Source organism: Chlorocebus sabaeus, chromosome 5 (assembly GCF_047675955.1).
Source record: "Chlorocebus sabaeus isolate Y175 chromosome 5, mChlSab1.0.hap1, whole genome shotgun sequence".
Lineage (NCBI taxonomy): Eukaryota > Metazoa > Chordata > Mammalia > Primates > Cercopithecidae > Chlorocebus > Chlorocebus sabaeus.
The window spans coordinates 64,547,395-64,562,599 of record NC_132908.1 but is presented as its reverse complement, the minus strand read 5'-3'; the positions used below and the strand labels follow the sequence as shown (position 1 = coordinate 64,562,599).

Sequence of the window (15,205 nt, the reverse complement as noted above, 5' to 3'; positions counted from 1 at the left end):
CCTTTCCAAACAATGGAGCATCTCTGTTTATAACCTCAGTGAAAAAAACTACCTTGCTCTGCAGAGGAAGACCAAAAATCCAATATTCAGTATCATAATAGGAAAAGTAAAGTTCTGACCCTTACCCGACGTGTAAATGTTTTCCCACACTTAGAACAGACAAATGCCGCAGGGACAAAGTTGGGGTCGTGATAACGCTTGAAGTGCATGTCGAGAAGCTGCTTCTGGCGGAAGGTCTTATCGCAGTGGCTGCAGGCATAAGGCTTCTCCCCGGTATGGGTGCGCTTGTGCATGATCATGTGCCTCTCCTGAAATGGCATAGGGGGAAAGGCCTCAGAGCCTGCTCATGGGGCTACTATCCCAGCTGCCACCTGCATGCATGTGGCCAACAGGTCTTTCTCACCCAAGCTAGGTCTAGACTCAGCACGGCTTGAGATGATAAAGCTATATATTTAGAGACAGGGTCTTGCTCTGTTGCAAAGGCTGGAGAGCAGTGGTGTAATCATGGTTTACTGTAGCTTCAAAATGGGACCATAGACATGAGCCACCATGCCCAACTAATTTGTTTTTTTCTTTTGAGACGGAGTCTTGCTCTGTCGCCCAGGATGGAGTGCAGTGCCGCCATCTCGGCTCGCTGCAACCTCCACCTCCCAGGTTTAAGCAGTTCTCCTGCCTTAGCCTCTGGAGTAGCTGCGATTACAGGTGCCTGCCACCACGCCCAGGTGATTTTTGTAGTTTTTAGTAGAGATGGGGTTTCATCAGGTTGGCCAGGCTGGTCTTGAACTCCCAACCTCAAATGATCTGCCTGCCTTGGCTTCTCAAAGTGCTGGGATTACAGGTGTGAGTCACCTGGCCCCAGCTAAATTTTTTTTTTTTTTTTGGAGACAGTCTCACTCTGTCGCCCAGGCTGGAGCGCAGTGGCACAATCTTGGCTCAATGCAACCTCCGCTGCAGGTTCAAGCAATTCTCCTGCCTCAGCTTCCGGAGCAGCTGGGATTACAGATGTCTATCACCACGCCTGGCTAATTTTTGTATTTTTAGTAAGAGGCAGGGTTTCATCGTCTTGGCCAAGCTGGTCTCGAGCTCTTGACCTCAAATGATCCACCCACCTCGGCCTCCCAAAGTGCTGGGATTACAGGCACTCGAGCCACCGTGCCCAGCCCTAATTTTTCTTTCTGTAGAGACAGGGTCTCTCTCCATTGCCTATCTCGGCCTCCCAAAGTGCTAGGATTACAGGTGTGAGCCACTGGGCCTGGCTTGATAAAGGTATTTTTAGTGTGGTGCAGAACTGCTTCCATAATTCTAGCACAGACAGAGCTGCTTATTCCTGCTGAGCTCCTTCTCTGGCTCTCCCCCAAGAGTCATGTCCCCGCATGAGATTCTTCCCCTGTCTCAAGTCCTGGACTTACTTTCCACAGTTTTCAGAGAGATGTCTGCTTAAGGAAGAAGTAAGCTGTGACTGAATAAAACATCAGCGGGACATGGGATAATACAATTGACAAGGAGCATGACCTTTGCTTTTGGTGACATTCCTCATAATCCACAGTTTGAAAATACTATCCTTAAAATACGTAAATGCCTTCTGGTAACACCAGACACTGAGGAAGCACCAACAACTTTCAGTGAAGGTTCCTACCTGTCTACAAGCGTAATCACACTGGTCGCACTTAAAGCGCTTCTCATTCTTGTGTGACTTCTGATGCTGGATGAGGGCATAGCGCTCATGAAACACAGCATCACAGTAACGGCATTTCTTGCCTTGCTCAATATAGGAATGCTGCTTTCGCAAGTGGACACCTGAAAGCACAGTAAAAAGCCCAGTGTAATGTTAAAACACAAACAAGCACTTTAATAAGTTACTAATACATTTCTCCTGATTCTTTTTTCTTTTTTTTTTTTTGAGACGGAGTCTTGTTCTGTCGCCCAGGCAGGAGTGCAGTGGCACAATCTCAGCTTACTGCAAGCTCCACCTCCCAGGTTCATGCCATCCTCCTGCCTCAGCCTCCTGAGTAGCTGGGGACTATAGGCGCCTGCCACCACGCCCGGCTGTTTGTTTTTTTTTTTGTATTTTTAATAAAGACGAGGTTTCGTCATGTTAGCCAGGATGGCCTCAATCTCCTGACCTTGGATCTGCCAGCCTCGGCCTCCCAAAGTGCTGGAATTATAGGTGTGAACCACTGCACCCGGCCCATTTCTCCTGATTTTTAAGTTTACTCTGGGTGTTACACAAAAAATGAATGAAAAGGCAGAGTAACAGGTGCAGGGAGAACAATTAAGATTGTTCAAATAGGGTAGGTGGGAGAAGATGGTGGCTGGGACAAGGGTGATGACAATGGGTGTGGACGGAAGGAGAAGAACTGATGAGAGATGGAAGCAGTTGCATCAATAGGATTTAGTGACTGTAGAGTGAAGAAGAAAGTAGGTATCAGGCCTGGAAAACCAGGTAGGTGTTGGGGTCATTTACTGAGACAAGAACAGTAGAAGAGGGCTTAAGACCAACGTGTATGTGTTATTTTTGGGGTCGGGGGGTATAAGGGATAGAGAAGTTTTAGACCTTCAGTTTTAGACATGCTGAATTTGAAATGCCAGAGACATCAATGCAGGGGTGGGATGGCAAGGGATATACAGTTATATAAGGTTAACTCAAGAGAAAGATCTGGAGTAGGAATATAAATGTACAAGTTGTTCAGATTTGAAAGCAGCTATGCTTATCACTGTACCACCAATGCCACAAAGAGTTGTTAGAATTTGAGACCATGGGAGCTGATAAGATCACTAAGGCAAAAAGTAGAATTAAAATAAAAAGTATGGGTCATGCTTTAAGAAGTCTAAGAGTTGGCAGGCACAGTGGCTCATGCCTGTAATCCCAGAACTTTGGGAGGCTCCTCACCTGAGGTGAGGAGTTCAAGACCAGCCTGGCCAACATGGCAAAACTCTGTCTCTTCCTAAAAAAAAAAAATTAGCTGGGCATGGTGGTATATGCCTGTAAACCTGTAATCCCAGTCACTTGGGAGGCTGAGGCAAGAGAACGGCTTGAACCTGGGAGGCGGAGGTTGCAGTGAGCCAAGATTACGCCACTGCACTGCACTCTAGCCTGGGCGACAAAGACTCCATCTCAAAAAGAATCCTAGCACTTTGGAAGGCAAAGGCATGTGGATCACCTGAGGTCAGAAGTTTGAGACCTGGCCTGGTCAACATATAGTGAAACCCCCTCTCTACTACAAAATACAAAAATTAGCTGGGCATGGTGGTGTACACCTGTAGTCCCAGCTACATCAGGAAAATGAGGAAGGAGAATCATTTAAACCAGGGCAGCAGTGGCTGCAGTGAGCCGAGATTGTGCCACTCTACTCCAGCCTGGGTGACAGAGTGAAACTCTGTCTCTTAAACAAAGTATACACGCACACACACACACACACAAAGAAGTCTAAGAGTTGGGCCAGGCATGGTGGCTCACACCTGTAATTCCAGCACATTGGGAGGCTGAGGTGGGTGGATTGCTTGAGTCCAGTACAAGACCAGTCTGGGCAACATAGTGAAACCCTGTCTCTACCAAACAAAAAAAAAAAAAAAAAAAAAAATTAGCTGGTCATTGTGGCATGTGCCTGAGGTCCCAGCTACCAGGGAGGTTGAGGTGGGAGGATTGCTTGAGCCTGGGAAGTCGAGGCTGCAGTGAGCCAAGATTGCGTCACCGAAATCCAGCCTGGGCAACAGAGAAAGACGCAGTCTTCAATAATTAAAAAAAACAAAACAACAACAAAAAAAACTTTAGAGTTAAGGATAGTGAGAGAAAAAAAGGTTAAAACAAGAGAAAGCTGAGAGGAATAAGAGAAAGAAGAAAACCAACAGGATGTAGTGTCACAGACGCCAAGGGAAGAAAGTGTTTCAAAGGAAGAGGGTGCTGTCAACTATGAAGAACACTGCTAAGAGATCAAGTCATCATTTAGGAAGAAGAGTGGAAAGGAGTCTTCACTACATTCAGAGTGTGGGGTCATTCATGACCTTAAGCAAGAGTCATTATACCAGAGTGATGGGAAATAAGCTAGACAAGAAAGATGAGGGAGAGAAGACTGTGAGGGATGCAACTCTTCATAAAGGCTGGCTGGGAAGGAGAGAAGAGGAGAAGAGTTAAACCTAGAGAGTGAAGACACACACACACACACACACACACACATATATATATATATATTTTTTTTTTCTTTTCTTCTTGAGATAGTCTCATTCTCTTGCCCAGGCTGGAGTGCCGTGGCACGATCTCAGCTCAGTCTCCCAAGTAACTGGGACCACAGGTGCCCGCCACTACGACTGGCTAATTTTTTGTATTTTTAGTGGAGATGGGGTTTCACCATGTTAGCCAGGATGGTCTTCATCTCCTGACCTTGTGATCTACCCACTTCAGCCTCCCAAAGTGCTGGGATTAGAGGCGTGAGCCACTGCGCCCAGGCATATTTTTGTTTAAGAGATTGGGTCTTGCTGTATCACACAGGTTGGTCTAGAACTCCTGGCCCATCCTCCTGAATAGCTGAAACTACAGGTGTGAGCCACTGTGCCTGGCTAAGATTCTTTTTTTTAGAGATGGGGTCTGTCACCCAAGCTGGAGTGCAGTGGCATGATCTCGGCTTATTGCAACCTCTACACCTCCTAAGCTCAAGTGATCTCCCACCTCAGCCTCCTGAGTAGCTGGAACCACAGATGCACCTCACCACAACCGGCTGTTTTGTATTTTTGGTAGAGATGGGAGTTTTACCATGTTGTTCTGGCTGGTCTGGAACTCCTAAGCTCAAACGATCCACCCACCTCAGCCTCCCAAAGTGCTGGGATTACAGGCGTGAGCCACCACGCCTGGCCCTTTGTCTTTATTTTTTAAGTAGGAAGAGAAGTCATTTACTGAGACCAAGAAGGGAGAGAAAAAAGACAGAAAATTAGAGGTTATAAGAAAGTAGGAGTAGGGGGTCTGGTGTGGTAGCTCATGCCTGTAATCCCAACATTTTGGGAGGCCAATGAGGGCAGATCATCTGAGGTCAGGAGTTCGAGAGCAGCCTGGCCAACATGGTGAAACCCTATCTCTACTAAAAATACAAAAATCAGCTGTGGTGGCGGGCACTTGTAGTCCCAGCTACTCAGGAGGCTGAGGTGGGAAAACAGCTTGAACCCAGGAGGTGGAGGTTGCAGTGAACAGAGATCGGACCACTGCGCTCCAGCATGGGTGACAAGTGCAAAACTTTGTCACAAAAAAAATAAGTGAGGGCTGGGTGCGGTGGCTCATGTCTGTAATCCCAGCACTTTGGGAGGCCGAGGCAGGCAGATCACCTGAGGTCAGGAGTTCAAGACCAGCCTGACCAACATAGTGAAACCCCATCTCTACTAAAAAATACAAAAAAAAAAACTTAGCTGGGCATGGTGGTATGTGCCTATAATCCCAGCTACTCAGGAGGCTGAGGCAGGAGAATCACTTGAACCTGGGAGGCAGAGGTTGCAGTGAGCTGAGTTCGCACCATTGCACTCCAGCCTGGGTGACAAGAAGGTAATTCCATCTCAACAACAACAACAACAAAAAGTAAGAGTAGGGTGCCCAACTCTATATAACAAGCACCAAATATTGTGGAATGAATTTGCTGACTCATAAAGAACTGGAGCACACCTGACAAGAACAAACAGCTGGAATAGCTAGGAGCAGTGAGGGCCTAGCTACATTTGGGATCATTAATTTATGTATTTACAGTGCTACAAGTTGTATCAACTGAGGTGACATCCCACCAAACTTAAAGAGAGCTAATTATTGGGAGTAGAATGAGGTAAGGGAGAGGATGGCTCTCACTTTTCACTCACTACCTGTTTATGAGAGTAAAATCTAACCTGTTTTCAAAGAGGAAATACAAACTTTTTTAGAATTGGCTTTTTTTTTTCTTTTTTTTGAGACAGAGTCTCACGCTCTGTCACTCAGGCTGGAGTGCAGTGGCAAGATCTCAGCTCACTGCAACCTCTGCTTCCCAGATTCAAGCGATTCTCCTGCCTCAGCCTCCCAAATAGCTGGGACTATAGGTGTGCACCACCACATCTGGCTAATTTTTTTTTGGAGACAGTCTCACTCTATTGCCTAGGCTGGGGTGCAGTGGCACGATCTTACTCACTGCAACCTCCACCTCCCGGGTTCACGCGATTCTTCTGCCTTGGTCTCCTGAGTGGCTGGGATTATAGGAACTTGCCACCATGCCCAACTAATTTTGGTATTTATTTAGTAAAAGACAAGAGTTTCACCATGTTAGCCAGGCTGATCTCAAACTACTCTCGTGATCTGCCCACCTCAGCCTCCCAAAGTAATGGGATTACAGGAGTGAGTCACCACACCTGGCCTGAAAGATTTAATTTCTAACACAAAACTCTTAACAGTCGACCATGTATGACTCATGGGTCTTACGTGGAGCCCAAAGTCGTTTACTTCAAGCTCATGGTTTCATCTTCAAAATGTATGTGACGTTGGCCAGGTGTGATGGCTCATGCTATAATGCCAGCACTTTGGGAGACTGAGGTGGGTGGATCACTTGAGGTCAGGAGTTCATGACCAGCCTGGCCAACATGGTGAAACCCTATCTCCACTAAAAATACAAAATTAGCTGGGCATGGTGGTGCGAGCCTACAATCCCAGTTACTTGGGAGGCTGAGGCAGGAGAATCGCTTGAACCCAGGAGGTGGAGGTTGCAGTGAGCCAAGATTGTGCCACTGCACTCCTGCCTGGGCGACAGAACGAGACTCATCTCAAACAAAGAAAATAAATAAAATAAAATAAAATAACATTTGCATTTTGCTTAATATATTAATATTTTTAAAAAGTTTGTTTTTCTGAGATGGAGTCTTGCTGTGTTGCCCAGGCTGGAGTGCAGGGGTGCGATTTCAGCTCACTGCAACCTCTGCCTCCTGGGTTCAAGCAATTCTCCTGCCTGAGCCTCCCAACTAGCTGGGACTACAGGCACGTGCGACCAGCCACCACGCCTGGCTAATTTTTTGTATTTTTAGTTGAGACGGGGTTTTACCGTGTTACCAGGATGGTCTCAATCTCCTGACCTCATGATCCGCCCGCCTTGGCTTCCCAAAGTCCTGGGATTACAGGCGTAAGCCACCGCGCCTGGCTATATAAAAAAGTTTTAATAGAACTATTACATAGCAATACAAAAATACAAATAATTTTTTTTTTTTTTGGAGACAGAGTCTCTGTTGCCCAGGCTGGTGTGCAATGGCATAATCTCGGCTCACCGCAACCTCCGCCTCCCAGGTTCAAGAGATTCTCCCACCTCAGCCTCCTGAGTAGCTGGGATTACAGGCACCCACTATCATGCCAGGCTAAGTTTTGTATTTTTGTAGAGATGAGGTTTCACCATGTTGGCCAGGCTGGTCTTGAACTCCTCATCTCAGGTGATCTGCCCACCTCGGACTCCCAAAGTGCTGGGATTACAGGCATGAGCCACCGTGCCCAGCCCCAATAAAAATAAATTTTAAAAAGTATTAAGATGGCAGAGCGCAGTGGCTCATGCCTATAATCCCAGCACTTTGGGAGGCTGAGGCAGGCAGATCATGAGGTCAGGAATTTGAGACCAGCCTGGCCAATATGGTAAAACCTCATCTCTACCAAAAATACAAAAATTAGTCGGGCATGGAAGTACATGCCTGTAGTCCTAGCTACTCAGGAGACTGAGGCAGAAGAATCGCTTGAACCAGGGAGGTGGAGGTTTCAGTGAGCCGAGATCGTGCCAGTGCACTCCAGACTGTGTGACAGAGTGAGATTCCGTATCAAAAAAAAAGAAAAAAAAAGTGTTAAGACACCAGCTAAATTGCATAAAGTTTCTTCAAAACTCTTCTGAGTAAAACCACTGCTGCAGAAAGACAGGCCATGTTTATGCTGGGGATGGACAAGTTGCTGCTATGGCCTGGGTACTAATATACACCCCAGTGTGAGAAGGAGCTGGGGCAGACTCAAGAGAACTTAGTTTGGTTTTGCCACCCAGAAGCTGTGTTGCAAAGCTTTGGTAAAGACAGCTCTCTGAGTCTTAGGCTTATCACCTATCAAATCAGAGTAAGATGAGCCTTCATTACTTCATATGGTTGTTGTGAAATTCAATGAGCAAAAAAGTAAAACAACAGGCAATACTTATTTCTGCTTTGAATAAAAAAAACACAGCAGGCAATCCAAGTGACTATCTTTCTGTATGAATTACACTAAATTTTTTTTTTTTTTTGAGACAGTATCTCGCCCTGTTGCCCAGGCTAAAGTGCAGTGGTGCGATCTCGGCTTACTGCAAGCTCCGTCCCCTGAGTTCACACCATTCTCCTGCCTCAGACTCCCGAGTAGCTGGGATTACAGATGCCCACCACCATGCCCGCTAATTTTTTTATTTTTAGTAGAGACGGGGTTTCACCTTGTTAGCCAGGATGGTCTTGATCTCCTGACCTTGTGATCCACCTGCCTTGGCCTCCCAAAGTGCTGGGATTACAGGCGTGAGCCACCGTGCCAGCCTAAATGTTATTAATAAACTCCGTATCTATGTAAACTCTAGTTTATGCACAGAAAAGCAGTTGCCACTAAACCAATAAAATAGTCCCATTACTTAGAGAAAGTACAGATGTTCTCAAAAAAATAGAATAGAATGACCTGAGTTTGAATTATACTGTTACTTTCCTATTTGGGGAAGGAGGGCTACTAATTAAAGGTGTACTCTGTTTCCTCCCATCACAGCTCCCATTAATTTGCAGATGAGTTTTATTCAGGACAGAATCTTGTGGCCTGACTACAGTAACAAAAAGAAGAAACAGAAAGAAAAAAAAAAAAGCAGCTAAGCAATGGCTTTTACTAAGTGACAGGCCATTCCTATACATAAAATGTATGAGAGTTTGAAGGTGAAGTTATTTATGATCCCCATATTTCAAAATATAAATCCTTCAAAATATGTTTTTCACTTGTCACTGATCTACTTACCCAAATCACTTTTTCGGGCTATGACTGTGTCACAGTGGGGACAGTGAAATTTGGCCACATTTTCTGTGTGCTTCTGTAAAATGTGCATCTTCATGGTACCACTTTGGGTAAACCGAGCATGACAAATATAACATTCATAAGGCTTTTCTCCTTTAAAGAAAATACAGAATTGAACACATTAAATGAAATGAATAAATACTGTAATTTAATTGGCGGGTAACTCAGGTGGCAGATATGCTACATCACAGAGAATCTACAGGTCTCAGGAAGGCTGAGGCTCAGTCCCAGTGCCCAGATCATGTCTATCTTCAGACATGGCCAAGTCCTAAACTGCTACTGGCCACCTCTGCTCTGTCCAGCTCTGCTCTGGAATCCTCCACATTACAGCAATGCTTACCTTTGGGGGAAACTGAATGGAGAACCCACAAGTTTTTCTTTTTAAGAAAAGGCAGTATCCAGGAAAACTGAATAAGGTGGGTTAGGAAATCCACCCAGACTTTCAAAATTAAAATCTGTCCATTTTAACTTAATTTCTCCCTTAAAAAGTATTATTTTCTTGTTATAGGCAGATTCAAGTTGAACAAAACAAAAGGTACTATTTTCTAATGTATTTTCCAAACAATGAATTCAGAGGATATGCCAGAGAAGCATTAATCAATTCCATACTATTTTCATGCCAGTCTTCCATTTGCATAAACAATGGGGGCACACAGTGGTCCACAGGGTCCCATGGGATTCACTGAAAAGCAGCTCATTAATACAGCAAGGAGTGGAGAAGTCCTACCTGAATGGGTTCTCATGTGCCTTTTCAGCTTGTATGTGTCCCTGCTGGCATAACTGCACAAACTGCACTGAAATGGACGCTCTCCAGTATGAGAGCGAATGTGACGTTTTAATTTGCTGACCTGAAATATGAAAACAAAACTTTAACTTCTGTTAACACAGACTGTAACATGAGCACTGTAGGTTAGGCACAAAAGCTTAGCTTTGGGGCACTGAAATTCAGAATACAGAAGAAGTCTAAAAGATAACCTTCTTCTCTCTTCATTATTTGTAAACTTTGCTTCTCGAATCCTTATCATTATCTAAGAGAAGTGGGTAAACGAATACGGGTGTAGATGAGTCAAGATTGGTCATTACATGGGAAGCCAAGGTGGGCGGATCATCTGAGGTCAGGAGTTCAAGACCAGCCTGGCCAACATGCTGAGACCCCCGTATCTACTAAAAATACAAAAATTAGCCAGGCATGGTGGCACACACCTACTTGGAAGGCTGAGGCTGGAGAATCTCTTGAACCCAGAAGGTGGAGGTCGCAGTGACCCAAGATCATGCCATTGCACTCCAACCTGGGCAACAAGAACGAAACTCTGACTCAAAAAAAAAGATTGCACGTGACTAGTAACTGTTTAAGCTGGGTGGTAGGCACATGAGGATGTATTACAATCTTTACTTCTACATGTTTGAAATTTTCCGTAATAGTTTAAAACTAATCCATGCCTATTTACAGATCAATTTGTTCCAAATCCTGAGTTACTGAATACATATTTTAATTCCACTCATCCTCTTTTCCTATCATTAGCGTTTCCTAGACAGGCCAGGCTCAAAGGGCCTCTCATCTATCATCCTCACCATTATCCATCCTTTAGTCCCCTGCAGGATACCTTATACTAAAACAGTGACTTTCAAACTTGATTCTAGGAAGTGCTTTGAGGGCAGGGCGTGGTGGCTCACACCTGTAATCCCAGCACTATGGCAGGCCAAGGCGTGTGCAGATCACTTGAGGTCAGGAGTTCGAGACCAGCCTGGGCAACATGGCAAAACCCTGTCTCTACAAAAAATACAAAAATTAGATGGGCGTGGTGGTACATGCCTGTAGTCCCAGCTACATGAGGAGCAGCTAAAGTGGGAGGATCACCTGAGCCCAGTAGTTTAAGGCTACAGTGAGCCATGATCACACCACTGCACTCCAGCCTGGGCGACAGAGTGAGAGACCCTGTCCCCCACACACCCCCTGCCCCAAAAAGCGCTTTGAACATTCACTAATGTTTCAATGTTTGTTTTGAAAAATTTAAAGTTTCCCAATTTTAAGGAAAAAACAAACAAAAACAAGCACTGCACTCTTAAGTGTTGTTGGTTTCTCTTTTGAGATGAAATCTCGCTCTGTTGCCCAGGCTGGAGTGCAGTGTCACAATTGTGGGTCACTGCAACCTCCACCTCCCAGAGTCAAGCAGTTCTCCTGCCCTGGCCTCCCAAATAGCTGAGACTACAGGCGCACACCACCACGCCTGGCTAACTTTTGTATTTTTAATAGAGATGGGGTTTCACCATGTTGGTCTGGCTGGTCTCGAACTCCTGATCTCAGGTGACCAACCCGCCTTGGTTTCCCAAAGTGCTGGGATTATAGGGGTGAGCTACCATGCCCGGCCCCAGTTATAAGTGTTACACACCAAGTTTTCAACACATAAGTCGATAACTATCCTAATAGCATTACTCTCTTCCTTCAAGATTTCCCTATTTAACCTGTTAACTCGTATGTACCAGAACCCACTCTGTTCCAATGAGCTATCTATTCCTGCTGCAATATCACACTGGTTTCATTTACTATAGTTTTACAAAATCCAATTACATAAGCCCCTCATTCTATTTTCAAATTTTTCTTAGCCATTCACATTTATTCTTCCAGCTGAAAGTTAGAATCAACTTGTAATGTTTCTTCATTTATTCATGTCCTTTGGAAAAGCTTGAGGTTTTCTTCATGTAGATTTCACAGATATTGTTGTTGTTGTTTTTGAGACAGAGTCTTGCTCTGTCGCCCAGGCTGGAGGTCAGTGGCATGACCTCGGCTCACTGCAAGCTCCGCCTCCTGGGTTCACCCCATTCTCCTGCCTCAGCCTCCTGAGTAGCTGGGACTACAGGTGCCCGCCACCACGCCCGGCTAATTTTTTGTATTTTGTTTGTGTTAGCCAGGATGGTCTTGATCTCCTGACCTAGTGATCTGCCTGCCTCGGCCTCCCAAAGTGCTGGGATTACAGGCGTGAGCCATCATGCCCAGCCAGATATTGTTTTTTGTTGTTCAGTTTATCCCTAAGTTATTTTATTGCTATTAGAACCCATTTTACACCTTCCTATCACTATATGAAGTTACTGATTTCTGTATGCTTATCTTATATCTGGTCAGTGAACTGAACTCTTCCCGCTCTAAGTTTTTGTTTTGATACTCTTAGATTTTCTCTGTAAGCAAATCTCTCTGCAAGAAATAACAGTTTTATCTTTCCATTAATAATTCATTTCTTACTTTATTCTATTAGCTAGGATTTCCAGTACAATGCTGAAACAGTAACATTAAGAATGAATATCTTGTCACATTTCAGAATTTAGTGGAAATACTTTCAATGTTTCAGAATTAATTAGGATGAGTTTATTATACATTTCTGGTATATATATGCTTTTTTTCTTTTTTTGAGGTAGTCTCACTTGTCACCCAGGCTGGAGTTCAGTGGAGTGATCTTGCCTCAATGCAACTTACACCTCCCAGGTTCAAATGATTCTCCTGCCTCAGCCTCCCGAGTAGCTGAGACTACAGGCGCGTGCCACCATGCCCAGCTAATTTCTGTATTTTTAGTAGAGATGGGGTTTCACCATGTTGGCCAGGCTGGTCAACTCCTGACCTCAGGTGATCTGCCTACCTCAACCTCCCAAAGTACTGGAATTACAGGCATTGAGCCACCGTGCCCAGCCTAAACACATTAAAGAAACTTTCTCCTATACTTAACTTGCTAGGACATTAAACAGTAATTAACAATTACTGAATTTTAGCGCCCCCTCCCCCTCCCATTGAAGAAATAATATGGTTTTTCTTCAATCCTTCAATGTAATATACATCAGTAATTTCCCAATGATAAACTATCATTGTGTTTCATATATATTCAGTATCACTTATTTTTTAGAACGTATTACTAAATTAGGTTGGCTCACTGGCTAATAATTTCATTTAAAATTTTTGTTTCTTTCTGAGGATTAGTTTTCTTTTCGGTAGTTTTCTGACCCAGTTTTGGTAACAGTGTAGCTTCAAATAATAAAACTGATAAACCTAGCTTTTTTTTTTTTGAGATGGAGTCTTGCTGTGTTGCCCAGGCTGGACTACAGTGACGTGATTTTGGCTCACTGCAAGCTCCACCTCCCGGGTTCACACCATTCTCCTGCCTCAGCCTCCCAAGTAGCTGGGACTACAGGCGACCGCCACCATGCCCGGCAAATTTTTTGTATTTTTAGTCGAGACGGGGTTTCACCGTGTTAGCCAGGATGGTCTCGATCTCCTGACCTCGTGATCTGCCCACCTCAGCCTCCCAAAGTGCTGAGATTACAGGCGTGAGCCACTGCACCCTGCCTAAACCTACCATTTTAAAATGCTCTGGGTACAGTTTTTTCTTCAAAGTTTGGCAGAACTTGCCTGTACTAACATGTGAAACTGGTACTCTTTTTAAGACAGAGTTCCGCTCTTGTTGCCCAGGCTGGAGCGCAATGGCGCGATCTCGGCTCACTGCAACCTCCTCCTTCCAGGTTCAAGCGATTCTCCTGCCTCAGCCTCCTGAGTAGCTGGGATTACAGGCATGTGCCACCACACCCAGCTAATATTTATTTATTTAGAGATGGAGTCTCGCTGTCGCCCAGGCTGGAGTGCAGAGGCGCGATCTCGGCTCACTGCAAGCTCCGCCTCCCAGATTCACGCCATTCTCCTGCCTCAGCCTCCCGAGTAGCTGGGACTACAGGCACCCGTCACCACGCCCGGCTAATTTTTTGTGTTTTTAGTAGAGATGGGGTTTTACCATTTTAGCCAGGAGGGTCTCGATCTCCTGACGTCATGATCTGCCTGCCTCGGCCTCCCAAAGTGCTGGGATTACAGGCGTGAGCCATCGTGCCCAGCCTGAATTTTTTATTTTTTAGTAGAGATGGGGTTTCTCCATGTTAGTCAGGCTGGTCTCGAACTCCCGACTACAGGTGATCCGCCCGCCTTGGCCTCCCAAAGTGCTGGGATTATAGGTGTGAGCCACCACACACGGCCAGATACTGGTACTCTTTTTAACAGGTAAATCTTTCACACTCATAAGTTTTTTTCGGGGAGAGGTGTCGTGTGGGAGTATTCATAACTTACTAACATTTTTCTTCTTATTATTTTTTTTTGAGATGGAGTCTCGCTCTGTCGCCCAGGCTGGAGTGTGGTGGTCAGATCTCGGCTCACTGCAAGCTCCGCCTCCTGGGTTTATGCCATTCTCCTGCCTCAGCCTCCCGAGTAGCTGGGACTACAGGCGCCTGCCACCTCGCCCGGGTAGTATTTTTGTATTTTTTTTTTTTAGTAGAGACGGGGTTTCACCGTGTTAGCCAGGATGGTCTCGATCTCCTGACCTCGTGATCCGCCCACCTCGGCCTCCCAAAGTGCTGGGATTACAGGCTTGAGCCACCGCGCCCGGCCTCTTTTTTTTTTTTTTTTTGAGACGGAGTCTTGCTCTGTTGCCCAGGCTGGAATGCAGTGCTGCAATCTCGGCTCACTGCAAGCTCTGCCTGCCAGGTTCACGCCATTCTCCTGCTTCAGCCTCCCGAGTAGCTGGGACTACAGGCGCCCGCCACCATGCCTGGCTAATTTTTTTTGTATTTTTAATAGAGACGGGGTTTCACTGTGTTAGCCAGGATGGTCTCATCTCCTGACCTCGTGATCCACCTGCCTCAGCCTCCCAAAGTGCTGAGATTACAGGCTTGAGTCACCGCACCCAGTCAATAATTTACTAACATTTTTCTACCTCATCTTAAGTCAGTTTGGGTAGTTATAGCTTTGTAAAGAAATACATCATGGCCTGCCTAAGACAGATACCAACAAAAAGCTGAACACTCACTTCTACACTGGCGTAATCGCACATGGAACACTTGAATGGCTTCTCGTGGGTGTGTTTGTAACGACGATGCCGAACCAATTCTCCACTGGTCACAAAGGCCATGTCGCAGTCTGGGCACTTGTGAGGACGAGTACCTAGAGAAAGGATGGAATAACAGGAAGAGCAAGATCAAGGGCACAGTTAATGACAGATATCAATGTGTGGCATAGAACTGCTGTGAGACTGAACCCTAGTCATCCCATCAATTGCAGTAGCTTGTAAGCAGATCCAAAAGTGAGCTCCACAAACTATGGGAGGGCCTGGATGGATTTATAATACTAACACCGGGATATTGTAACACATGCCAAAC

The 15,205-nt window shown here is 45.4% G+C and overlaps 1 protein-coding gene across 2 annotated transcripts in view; it reads right to left on the bottom strand.

The window, feature by feature from the left end:
* The window catches only part of CTCF (CCCTC-binding factor), an 80,533-nt gene that overhangs the window by 9,607 nt on the left and 55,721 nt on the right, over positions 1–15,205 (bottom strand). For both annotated transcript variants that reach the window (XM_007993954.3, XM_007993953.3), the window contains exons 5-9: positions 14,857–14,990; positions 9,753–9,873; positions 8,969–9,118; positions 1,637–1,797; positions 126–308 (exon numbers count right to left, since the gene is read on the bottom strand). In XM_007993954.3, the coding sequence (XP_007992145.1) occupies positions 126–308; positions 1,637–1,797; positions 8,969–9,118; positions 9,753–9,873; positions 14,857–14,990 (749 nt within the window). The remainder of the gene's footprint in view (positions 1–125; positions 309–1,636; positions 1,798–8,968; positions 9,119–9,752; positions 9,874–14,856; positions 14,991–15,205) is intronic.